This window comes from Hevea brasiliensis, chromosome 12 (genome assembly GCF_030052815.1).
Source record: "Hevea brasiliensis isolate MT/VB/25A 57/8 chromosome 12, ASM3005281v1, whole genome shotgun sequence".
Lineage (NCBI taxonomy): Eukaryota > Viridiplantae > Streptophyta > Magnoliopsida > Malpighiales > Euphorbiaceae > Hevea > Hevea brasiliensis.
In genome coordinates, this window is record NC_079504.1 from 4,808,312 (window position 1) to 4,820,615 (window position 12,304).

At 34.3% G+C, this 12,304-nt stretch overlaps 2 protein-coding genes and 1 non-coding gene across 3 annotated transcripts; 1 reads left to right on the plus strand and 2 right to left on the minus strand.

Annotated features, from left to right (window-relative positions):
• Positions 1-275: 275 nt before the first annotated feature.
• On the minus strand, positions 276-2,725 carry LOC110671171 (uncharacterized acetyltransferase At3g50280). The gene has a single exon (XM_021833557.2). It carries the CDS (start codon positions 1,766-1,768, stop codon positions 425-427), a length of 1,344 nt encoding a protein of 447 aa, XP_021689249.1. The 5' UTR covers positions 1,769-2,725; the 3' UTR covers positions 276-424.
• LOC110669720 (uncharacterized) lies at positions 1,652-7,671 on the plus strand. The gene is made up of 2 exons (XM_058131612.1): positions 1,652-1,789; positions 3,374-7,671. The coding sequence occupies exon 2, from the start codon at positions 5,803-5,805 to the stop codon at positions 7,669-7,671; it is 1,869 nt and encodes a 622-aa protein (XP_057987595.1). The 5' UTR covers positions 1,652-1,789; positions 3,374-5,802.
• Positions 5,506-5,612, minus strand: LOC131171680 (small nucleolar RNA R71). Its single transcript, XR_009142338.1, has one exon. It is a non-coding gene; the product is annotated as a small nucleolar RNA R71 (small nucleolar RNA).
• Positions 7,672-12,304: the final 4,633 nt, after the last annotated feature.

The window sequence follows — 12,304 nt, forward strand, 5'->3', positions numbered from 1 at the left end:
CTTTTTCTTTATCCTTAAAGAAGCACAACACTTAAAACAAGGTTAGTTTGATTCTAGTTAAGTTTTATTATCATCAAAATTTATGCTCCTTTAAGCTCATGAGATCAACAGGACCCAGTGAGGATGCTTGAAGAGCCAACCTATTACGTAATAATAATAATAATAATAATAATAATAATAATAATTTACGTGTAATATTTTATAAAAGGTTATGTTTGAATTTTCCTTTTTTTTTTTTTGAAAAGCAAAAATTGAATACAAAGAAGTAACAAGAGTAAAACCAAAGTAAGTTTATAAATTTTCTGCAGCAAATCCGAGGAACAGAATCTAGTTGTTTTGGATAGATGAGGAGTGGATAAGAATACACGAAGAGAGGAAGAAACATTGTTTTGTGACGAGTGACCCCCAGCAACCAGCTGTGTTGCTAAGCCATGGCATCCATGAATTCTTCATCAGACTCTAGAGCAATCATTGAATCTGGGGGAAGGCAAACCTCCAAATCCACACTTCCCCCACCTTCACGTCCCGGGTAGGCTGACACTTTCCCACTGAATTTGTGTGCATACCCACTTCGAAGTGTCAAAGCTTTCCCCATTCCAAATTCACATCCATACTTGTTGAACCTCGGTGAACTCCCCATCATCACACTATAGGGATCAAACATCTGACCTATATGATAAAGAGAGGGCGATTTAATCCACGAGTCAAGACGCTCCCTGATCTCCTGATCCCCTTGATTAACAACAGCCTCGTGGACTATCCATGCTGCCCAACCAAGATTGTGCTCTAGCAGTTCACCTGCTGTGGTTGAAGCTCTAAGAGCGTTAATACAGTTCCCAAAGTAGTTTGGAGACAGAGGTGGGTTCAATCTCGATCTATTATTGCAAGCCAGCCTGCAGCTTGTTATTTGATCATGTGGTAGATGACGGATTCGGATTATGCACCTCCACATGAATGCAGACAGGGACTGGAAGGAGGAAATCTTGTTGGTGTTGTATTCTGCATTTGCTTTTGCTTTGAGTTTTTTTATGGATTCTGATGAGAAGTGGAAGATCCTCTCTCTGAGCAAGGGTGCCTCAAATGGGCATAAGAACTGGTCATGGTGGGTAAATGGAAGACTGATTATCGGACCACAACCATCAGGAAACCAGCGCTCGAGAACAGGTGGGCGTGAGATCTGAACATCACCTCCCTGTGCTTGAAAAATTTCAGACAAGGTGTTCAAGAAATGCCAGAAAGAAGCTCCATCACCCATAGCATGGTTCATAGAACACCCAATAAAGACGCCATCGACGAGTTCTGTGACTTGAATTGTAACCAAAGACCGGACATGCCCATCATGGTTAAGAGCCTTATCGTGGTCGAAAAAAGACTGAACCACCAGTGGTACATAAGTGGGTGAAAGAATGTCGGAAACTGTCATGTCCAGAGTTGCATAGACAAATCTGGCTCCTGGGCTATTACTGCAATCGACGTAGACCACATAGGAAGCGGGGTCTTCAGTCTTTGAGGTTGCAAGGCGGCCAGAGAGGGGATAGAAATGGACAAGAGTGAGCGCGATGGAATGCTTGAGCTTTTCCAACAGATCCATGATGTTGAATTCTTGATATGGTGTTGGTTTGGCAAAAAGAAGGCCCTTTTGGATATAATGAACAGAAAGCATAAGAAGATCCCATGGTGTCAAATACCAAGGATGCCTTGTTTCTTGTAAGATGCGTTGAGGCTTGATTAAGCATTCTGAGATGTGCTGTACAGCTTTGGGATTCATTGCAGGAGGAGGCACTACCTGGTAGTCTTCTTTGCTTTTCTCTATTCTGTCTTGCTCGCTGCTTTGGCTTTCGCATCTGCACCGCTTAAATAAGTTTAGATCGGTGGTGACTGCAAAGTCAAGTTATTAAGTGCTTCTTGGTTTCACCTACTTTTACCTGGTTCACACAATCACAAACCAGAATCATTGCAATCTTTTCGTATTCAATCTTACAATTCTGACATTTTCCTCAGGCAATTTATATGGCAATGAGCTACAATCTTTTTGCCCTTGGAAATTTCCCTGATTTATCGTACAATTATTCCATATGCTTTTCTGGGATTGACTAGACCTCATAAGTGATTATTCAAAATCAGATCAAATTAGTTTGATTTAAATCGATCTTTAATAAAATCGAGGATCAACTCAAAACTGCTCAGTTTATTACAGTTTAATTTTAGATTAAAACTAAATATTTCTTTTGAAAAAAAAAATCAATCCCTAAGTTTAGTCAAAATTAAAATTAGAATCGGAGGACTCTCTAGTTCAGACTCAATCTCCTAAACCACCTAGTTGGACCACGACTGGGTCTTCCCCTCTCACAACCACCACAATAAGACTTATAAGTTCACCCGCCATAATTTATTTTAGTTGCCTGAGCTAATGGATTTGATAACTTGCATTTTTTTTAAAAGATAAAAAGACCTTTCTGGACAGGTTCCACGAAGCAACAGATAAAAACTACAAATGATGTGATATTCATGTAATATATTGTCAGGAACATTTAAAAAAAAATTCTAAAAAATTGAAAAGAAATGGTCAAATTTGGTGAGCGAATTAAATTAAAACCTCAAATACAATTACTAAGAGGGGGTTGGGGGGTAGGTGGTGTGTGTGTGTTTATACCGTATATCAACTACTTGTGAAGTTGGGGTGGAAACAGAAGAAATAGAATAAATGAAGCTGAGGTAGAAAGGGAAAAAGAAATTAAAAACAACAATAAGAAAAAAATAATATGAGAGAGAGAAGAAAATAGGAAGACCTAGCAATCACACACTTTTCCAACACAGAAAAGAGCATCTAAAGATGTTGTGAGAGTCAGATTTAGAAAATCGTAAAGAGCATATTATTGCCAAATTAGAAGGTTAACAAAAGGTCCTCATCTCCTGCCCAATCTGTGAAGGAAGTAGGTTCTTGATGTCAAGCCAAGCGCTCCAATGGCTCTAATAGGGAGCACGCACGGTGCTCAAATTCTGCGTCGGATATAAAAGAGGTCTTCAGCCGCAATACTACACACCCTACTAGGTACGTCATTTGGAGAGAGTAATCATCTTGTGATAGATTGTCTCAAAATCCGATTAAAAAAAATAGATAGATAGATAAATAGATGGTATCAAAACCTAATCTTAATGATCCAACCTCACACCAAGCGCTTAGTGGTGAAGTAGCCATGACAAGGAACGAGGCTTTCCATGTGGTTTGGTGTTGCACTCATTTCATATAGGTATTTTAGGGTAGTTTTGCATTTATTTTGCTCTTATATTTTAGTATATTTTATGTTTTTAGCTTATTTGTTAACTTTAGTTACTTTATATTTGATTTTTATAATTTTGTTGTTTTTAATAGGTTTTTGTGGCAAATTGAGGATCAATGAGTGCATTAGAAAGTGATTTGAAGAAATTTGGAGCTCCTTTAGCATAGAAGAAAGTTAAAGAAATCAAGTCTTGAAAGATCAAGTTAGCCGAAATTTGCTTGAGACTTTGCTTATGATGTTATTTAGGGTAAACAACAGTGCTTAAAGTGCAGTACAGGTCAAGCTGGAAGACAAGCATGAGCAAAAAAACTCATTTTATTTCAAGCCTACCGAGATTTGCTGATGGTCTACTTAACCTTAAGCAGACAGTGCAACCAGAGGTTGAAATTTGCTGAAGAAGCTGCTTATGGTTAAGCAGTACCCTAAGCAGACTGCCAAGAACGTGAATAATGCTGTTGACTTGGATAATTTTACACCTCATTTCCTATCCACTCCTTGGGTCTTATCTATTTTTAGGGCAACCTTTTACACCATATAAAAGCATCATTTTCTAGCTTTCGCCACAAGAGAAAATGAGAAGAAACAAAGAAAAGAAACAAATTATAAACAGAGAGAGGGGGAGGACGCTATTTTTCTGAGGAAGGAACTGCTGCAATCATCTTTGGGAGCTCCAGAAATCAGAGTTTTGGGTTCTTCTACCTGAGTTTTTATATTTTTAGTCATCTTAACATGTTTTTCTTTACTTTTCCATCAATCTTTCTTGTAAATACCAACATGAGTGAGTAAACTCTTTGGATTTCAGAGTTGGGAAAATATGTTTTAGATTAATTTGTAGATTTGGACTGATTATTTTCATATTTTATATAAATATGAGTTTTGATTCCTTCCTTATGTGCTTTATTTACTTGCCTAATGTTGGTACCATTGGGTATTGTGTTAATCTTTGATTGAAGGACCGAAAGGTGAAAGTCATTGATAAATAATCAAGGATTGGAACTTAAAATTACCTAGATTTAGAAATAAACTAGGATTTTAAGAGGAATTAATGATTGGTTACAAAACTTAATGGGTTTTAAAGTAATCAAATAACATACGAAAGTAGGTTTGCTTATTTTAGAACACACTTTGGTTTGCTTGAAAAAGATATCAAAGGAATTTAGAATCAATCACCTTCAAACTCTAATTTTCCCTAAAAATTGGAATACCCAAGATAAATCCCAATTAATTTATGCATAAACCCCCAACTCTAGAATCACTTTAAACATAATTAGACTTTGATTTAAATTACCCGTTATTAATTTAGTTCAATTGCATCTAGATTTAGAATTTATTTGCTTGCTCTTCACCCATTCCAATTAGATTAATCAATTTAATTTGTTCATTTACATTTACCATTTATTCACCAATCATTAGCCCAAATAATCGCTTCATTCATAGTTTGGTACTCAAACGGCAAATCCTCGTGGGAATGATACTTGACTCATCACTCTATTACTTGAGACGACCTGTATACTTGCGGATTCATGCATTAAGTTTTTGGCGCCGTTGTCGGGGATTTGAATTTTGTTTGATATTGAACGATTGTTTGTTTGGTTAATTTGGGCATTTTATTTTATTTTTAATTGCTTTTATCATTTTATTTTGAGAATTTGTTTATTTTGTTTTTCAGATACTTTATTTTATGAGAAGTACAAAAAGTGAAGAAATCAATTTATTCTTTGATCCAGAAATAGAAAAGAGAGCAAGAGCTTTAAAAACAGAATCTAAGAGGAGAAAAGTTGAATTTAAAGCTCAACAACAACAAGAAAGAGCACAAGAGCAAGAGCAATTACAAGAAGAAATGGCCAACAACAATAACAACCACTTTGTGAAGGATCACGCCTATCCTAACATTGGGGATTTCATGCCAAGTATCACAAGACCAAGAGTAGAAGCTAACAATTTTGAATTGAAGCCTGCATTGTGTCAGATGGTACAACAATCACATTTTGGGGGAAGTCCAAGTGAAAGTCCACATGTGCATCTAGCACACTTTCTTGAGATCAGTGATATGTTGAAGATAAATTGAGTTTCTGATGATGCAATTCGACTCAGATTATTCCCCTTCTCTTTAAAGGATCGAGCTAGAGAGTGGTTACATTCTTTGCCACCGGGTTCCATCACAACATGGGATGAACTTTCTCAAGCATTTTTTACTCAATATTTTCTACCAAGCAAGACAGCTAAGCTAAGAAATAAGCTAACTTCTTTCAAACCTAGAGATGATGAAAGCTTGTATGAAGCATGGGAGAGGTACAAGGATTTGCAAAGAAGATGTTCATATCATGGGATTCCTAAGTGGATGCTTGTTCAACACTTTTACAATGGAGTTTCACCAGCTATTAGAAGTACAATTGATGCATCTTCTGGAGGTGATCTTATGGAGAAATCCGAAGATGAAGCTTTTTCTGCTCAAGATAAAATTGCTTATAACAACTACCAATGAAGTTGTGAGAGGAATGAGATCAAGAAATCAGCTGGTATGTTTGAGCTTGATGCTATGAATATGATTAATACTAAGTTTGATGCTTTGACAAGGAAGATGGACAAGCTAAGCATGAAAGTAAATTCTTCAGTTGGAGGTTCAAGTAATTTAGTAGATTTTGGAGCTGCAAATGTCAACTGTGCAATTGATTTTTCTGCATTTAGTCAAGATTTTTCAAGTGAGCAAGTAGATTATGTGGGGAACTACAATCAAAGACCAGGTGGTAACCCATTTTCTACAACTTATGATCCAGCATGGAGAAACCATCCCAATTTCTCTTGGGGAGGTAAACAAGGACAACACCAGAATTTTCAACAACCTTCTGGGTATCAACAACATCAGAATTTTCAGCAGAATATAGGTCCTCCTCCTGGAATTCCCAAACCTCAAAATGGGCCTGCTCCACCACAACCACAACAGCCTCTACCACAACAAGCACAACCAGACAAGATAGCTAGATTGGAAGCCATGATTGAGACTCTATTAGTGAGCCATCAAAGTCAACAAGAAATTATTTCTCAATTAGCATCTAAAGTGGATCAAATGGCAACACACAATAAGATGATAGAGAATCAAATAGCTCAACAGGCTAGCTCTTCAAATAGTAAAGCTTTTGGGAAGCTTCCTAGCCAACCTGAGAATCCAAGGGAGCAGTCCAATGCTGTTACTTTAAGAAGTGAAAAGGTAATGGGGGAAGAACATGAAATTGAAGTAAAGTTGAAAGAAAAGAAAGATGAGTGTGAGAGTGAATCTACTTCAACTAAAGCTAAAGCTAGTAAGGAAGCAAATGAAGAGAAAGAAGATAAAAAGAAAATAAAAGAGAAATATGTGCCTCCTGCACTGTACAAGCCACCATTGCCCTTTCCTCAGAGGTTTCAGAAAGCACAATTAGATAAGCAGTTTGGGAAATTCCTTGAAGTTTTGAAGAAGTTGTATATCAACATTCCATTCACCGATGTCATTTCTCAATTGCCTTCTTATGCTAAGTTTTTGAGGGAGATTTTATCAAATAAAAGAAGGTTGGAAGATTATGAAACTGTTGCACTTACTAAGGAGTACAGTGCTATATTGCAGAAGAAGCTCCCACCTAAGCTGAAAGATCCTGGAAGTTTTTTCATACCATGTCATATTGGAGAAACAAGTATTGAGAGAGTATTATGTGACTTGGGGGCTAGTGTTAGCTTGAAGCCACTTTCCATATGTGAGAAGTTAAAGGTTGGAGATCTAAAGGCCACAACTATTTCTTTGCAGTTAGCTAACATATCTATAAAGTATCCATTTGGGATTTTAGAGAATGTGCCATTAAAAGTTGAGAAGTTTTTCATTCCAGTGGATTTTATTGTACTAGAGATGGAGGAGTATGTAAGAACGCCCATCATACTTGGAAGACCATTTTTAGCCACTGCAGGAGCTAGTATAGATGTAAAGAATGGGAAATTGAAGTTGACAGTGGGGGAGGAGGAAATAGAGTTTAATTTATTCCAACATTCCAAGGAACCAACTGTGATGAATTTTTGTTATAGGGTAGATGTTATAGAGCATGATGCTAAAACTGAAGTTACTAAACTAGAGGAAAATCAAGCTATTCCAATGCAATGCAATCAGTATAAAGTGCAAAAGAAAAAGTCAGTTTCACCATCTCATTTGATTAACAATGAAGCTTCGAAAGTTAAGCTCAAGTCTCCATCAAAATCACTCAAAAGAGGAGATTCATCTAAAGTTTGTAAGAATATTCTTCAAGATATAGTTGGCATTTTGAACAAAGCAACAGATATTTTCACATATAATGGGAAAAAGTTGAAGTATAAATTCATTTCAGCACCTGTTGTGAATGGAGGTAATATTTTCCAATTCCAACCACCATAAGCTTTAAAAAGAAGGTCAAGCTTAAGACCTTAAATAAGCGCTTCTTGGGAGGCAACCTAAGCGTATCCTTTTATAATTTATTAATTTTCTATTTCATCTCATTTTAGTTTTTACCCTCATTAAACTCAAAAGTGATATTTGTTTATCTTTTGTAGGTAATTCATGAAGATTGGGCAAATTTAGACTTGTAGCAAAGAAAGGAAGAATTGAGAGGGAGCAAGTATAAAGCAAATTCATGCATTTATCTAGTACCTGTGAACAGTAACACTTTTAAATTTGTGCTAAATTACTGATATTAAAATCTACTTGATAGCACATGTTTGATTTTGTGTCTTATGTAAATTTTGTGAAATGCAACTTGAATGAGGATCAATTTTGATATTTGGTACTGATGTGAGCTTTATTAAAGTTCAAAAATAGTGTTTGTTAAGTTTTACCTTTTAGTGTATATATAGTTTTTATAGTTTATTAGAATTTGTATTTTTTATTTAAGTTACTGTTTATGTTACTGTTCATGCTACTGTTCATGTTGCTTGAGAAGTCAATTTCTATGTATTTTCTGCAATTTTTGAATGCTTGGAACTTGTCTCAAATGCTACTGAAAATGTGTTTTGGGTATAAGCTTAGGAATAAGACCATTTCATTAAGTTTGCAAAGGGTAATCACAATTTGTGCCTAATTTGAGCTAATTACCACATGCTTGTATTATGCTTGATAAGTTTATGAGAGATGATAAGTTTAAATTCTTCAATTTTACGGTGTTAATGTGTATTTGGTAATTGCTGAGGGTCATGATAGCATTCTAAAGTATTTGGATTGTTTTTGATAAGTAAAATTACAAATTTTCCCAAAACCTGTCGAAATTTGCTGATGATGTTGCTTATCCTAAACTGTACCCTATGCAAATTCTGCTTAACCCTAAGCAAATTTGTGCTTGACCCTAAGTAACACCAGAATCGTTAGTTTAGCAATTGCTGCATGCTTACCCTAAGTTGTACCCTATGCAAATCTTGCTTAACCCTAAGCAAATTTGTGCAGACCCTAAGCATTACCCAGAATCTTTAATTTCAGCAATTGCTACATGCTTAACCTAAGCAACTATCCTATGCAAGTCATGCTTAACCTTAAGTAATTTTGTGCTTACCCCAGTAAAATGCCTTGTGCCACTAGTAGACCCACCAGCAGCAAGCTGAACAATAGTAAAGCCTTGACAGCAGAGCTTGAACAGTAGCAGTAGTTTAGCACTAGTTTTAGTTCTTTAATTCAGTTTTAGTTTCTGTTTTAGGTTTATTTTGTAATCTGTTTATTTTAATCGTCAAACTTAAGTAATAGTTGCAATACTTTGGTAATTAGTTTTTATGATTATATTTGCATTCATTTCTTTTAGTTTAGTTTATTTTATTTTATCTTCTAATATGGATATAGTTATTCTATGAATGCTTTTTTGTTTAATTCTTTATTTAGCTATTAGATCTTATTTCATTACACTTTTTCATCTTCTTACATATTATTTTTGTACTTTATCTTTTCTTCAGTCCTAATTTTGTTGATATTGATGAGTTGCACAATTTACTTTAAGCTGCATATGTTTAACATCATTTTGAGGTAACAGCTTACCCTTTTACTATTTATGCTTATGGTATATTGCCAATGCTTATGCTTTTGCTTACCCTACACAACAGGTTAAGCAACATCTTAAGCAGTGTAAATTCATACATTTGGGATACTTTTTCACATTTTTCTCTCTAAAACTTCATTGTTAATATCATTTTGAGCTAATTTTGGAATTCTTGAGCTTATATTGATTTAATCCCCAATTGTATATATTTCATTAATCAATTAGTTCACACAATTTTGCTCATCTTTGCATTCATTTTAGATATTGAGGACAATATTTCATTTGAGTTTGGGAGCGAAGGCAAAAATTTCACAAAATTTTTAAAATTTTCTTTAAAATTTTCATTCATTCGTTTATTGCATTTCATTCATTCATATATAGATAATCCATACACTTATACATATACCACACACATGTGTATACTCATATACATACATTTGCATATAGTTTTCATATAGATTACACTTACTTTTAATTTGATTTATGCATTCATTTTAGGATCATGTATATCATAAAAATAATTTTTTACCTTGTCCTTAGAGGATTAAGAATTGTTTTGAAGAGCAATTGGGCTTACTTTTAGAAGGGTTTGATGGATTGAAAGTTTTGGATAGGTGCAAAGTTATTAGATCCTTGCCTTAGTTTATATCTTCTTAGCCAAGGGTCATCCAATTAATTGCATTGAGTTTGAGTGCTTAGAGAAAACTCTAGGATAAGAAGTAGCTAATTAATGTCTCACCAATCCTAGAATAATCCTTTTAAACCTTTCAAGGCGAAATCATAGCATGCACTTGAAAAAAAGAAATGATCTAGGCATTCTTTGAATTTTAAACCCATATTTTAGCCTTAGCCAACCTCACTTTAAAATTTCCCTTTGGAACCAATTTGAGCCTACATTTATCCCTCTTATTTTTTGGAACCCACATTAATGCCTAGCCATAAACCCAAACACTTACCTACCCTCCATGAGAATAATTCTTTGAGTGATAGATACACTTAAAAAAATAATAATAATAAAAAAATAATAAGAAAATAAAAAAATAAAAAGAAAAAGAAAAAAAATTAATTAGTTGGGAAAAGTGACTAAAGCAAAAAGACTAGCAAATTCAATTATAGTATGTAAAGTAATTCACTACCCAAGTACACAAAGAAATGAGTTTGGGGGTGAATTGAAAGGGACAATTGTAATTCAAAGTCAATGCTATTTATGTAGTCCCTCTAAAAGCTTCAAAATTATATGCTAGCATTGGTGAATAGTTGTAAAGTTCTTTCTCCCATTTGATTATTAAAAAAAAAAGAAAAAAAATTATGTATCTTGATTTTTTAATAATTTGATTATTCTCATATTTTATTATTTTATCCTTTCCTTGTTAACCACATTATCACCCCCTTAGCCCCATTACAACCCTTGAAAGTCATTTTGATCTTTTGATGGTGTTTTGCTACATTAGTGGAGACTAGAATAGGAAAATTGCCTATGGGATTGGGATATCATTAATCCATTCATTTACTCCATCATTATTTGAGACACTTTAGTTTATGGATTACTCTATAATCTATTTAGGCATAATTACTCTTTGTGATTGATTGGTTTGGGCTTTATGATATGGATAATTAACCCAAGGCTAAGTGGTGATAACTTTGATAAGGATTAAATTCTTTGAACCTTGAAAGTGAGTATACGATTTGTTGGTGGCTAAAAGTAAGCTTGAAAGTTTGGATAAGTAATTTTCATAAATTTAAGGTAAGGTACCCCAAATTGCATTAATTGTTTTTAATTTGCTTGAGGACAAGCAAATATTTGAGTTTGGGGGAATTTGTTACACTCGTTTCATATAGGCATTTTAGGGTAGTTTTGCATCCATTTTTTCCATATATTTTAGTATATTTTATGTTTTTAACTTTATTTTAGCTTATTTGTTAAGTTTAGTTACTTTATATTTGATTTTTGTAATTTTATTATTTTTAATAGGTTTTGTGACAAATTGAGGGTCAATCAGTGCATTAGAAAGTGATTTGAAAAATTTGGAGCTCCTTGAGCATGGAGAAAAGTTAAAGAAATCAAGCCTTGAAAGATCAAGTTAGCCGAAATTTGCTTGAGACTTTGCTTATGATGTTGTTTAGGGTAAGCAGCAGTGCTTAAGGTGCAGTACAGGTCAAGTTGGAAGTCAAGCATGAGCAGAAAAACCCATTTCATTCCAAGCCTGCTGATGGTCTGCTTAACCTTAAGCGCATAAAGGCAACCGTAAGTTGAAATTTATCAAGAAGTCGCTTAGGGTTAAGCAAGCACTAAGCTGCATCGCCTAACGTGAATAATGCTGTTGACTTGGATAATTTTACACCTCATTTTTTATCCACTCCTTGGCTCTTATCTATTTTTAGGGCAACCTTTGGGACCATATAAAAACATCATTTTTTAGCTTTTGCCACAAGAGAAAACGGGAAGAAACAAAGAAAAGAAAAAAATTATAAATAGAGAGAGGAGGAGGACGCCATTTTTCTGAGGAAAGAGTTGCTGCAACCATCTTTGGGAGCTCCAGAAATAAGAGTTTTGGGTTCTTCTACCTGGGTTTTTCTATTTTTAGTCCTCTTATCATGTTTTTCTTTACTTTTTCATCAATCTTTCTTGTAAATACCAACATGAATGAGTAAACTCTTTGGATTTCAGAGTTGGGGAAATATGTTTTAGATTAATTTATGGATTAGACTGGTTATTTTCATATTTTATATAAATATGAGTTTTGATTCCTTTCTTGTATGCTTGATTTACTTGCCTAATATTGGTACCCATTGAGTATTGTGTTAATCTTTAATTGAATGACCGAAAGGTGAAAATCATTGATGGATAATCAATGATTGAAACTTAAAATTACCTATATTTAAAAATAAACTAGGATTTTAAGAGAAATTAATAATTAGTTACAAAACTTAATGGGTTTTAAAGTAATCAAATAACATACGAAAGTAGGTTTGGTTATTTTAGAACACACTTTGATTTGCTTGAAAAAGATATCA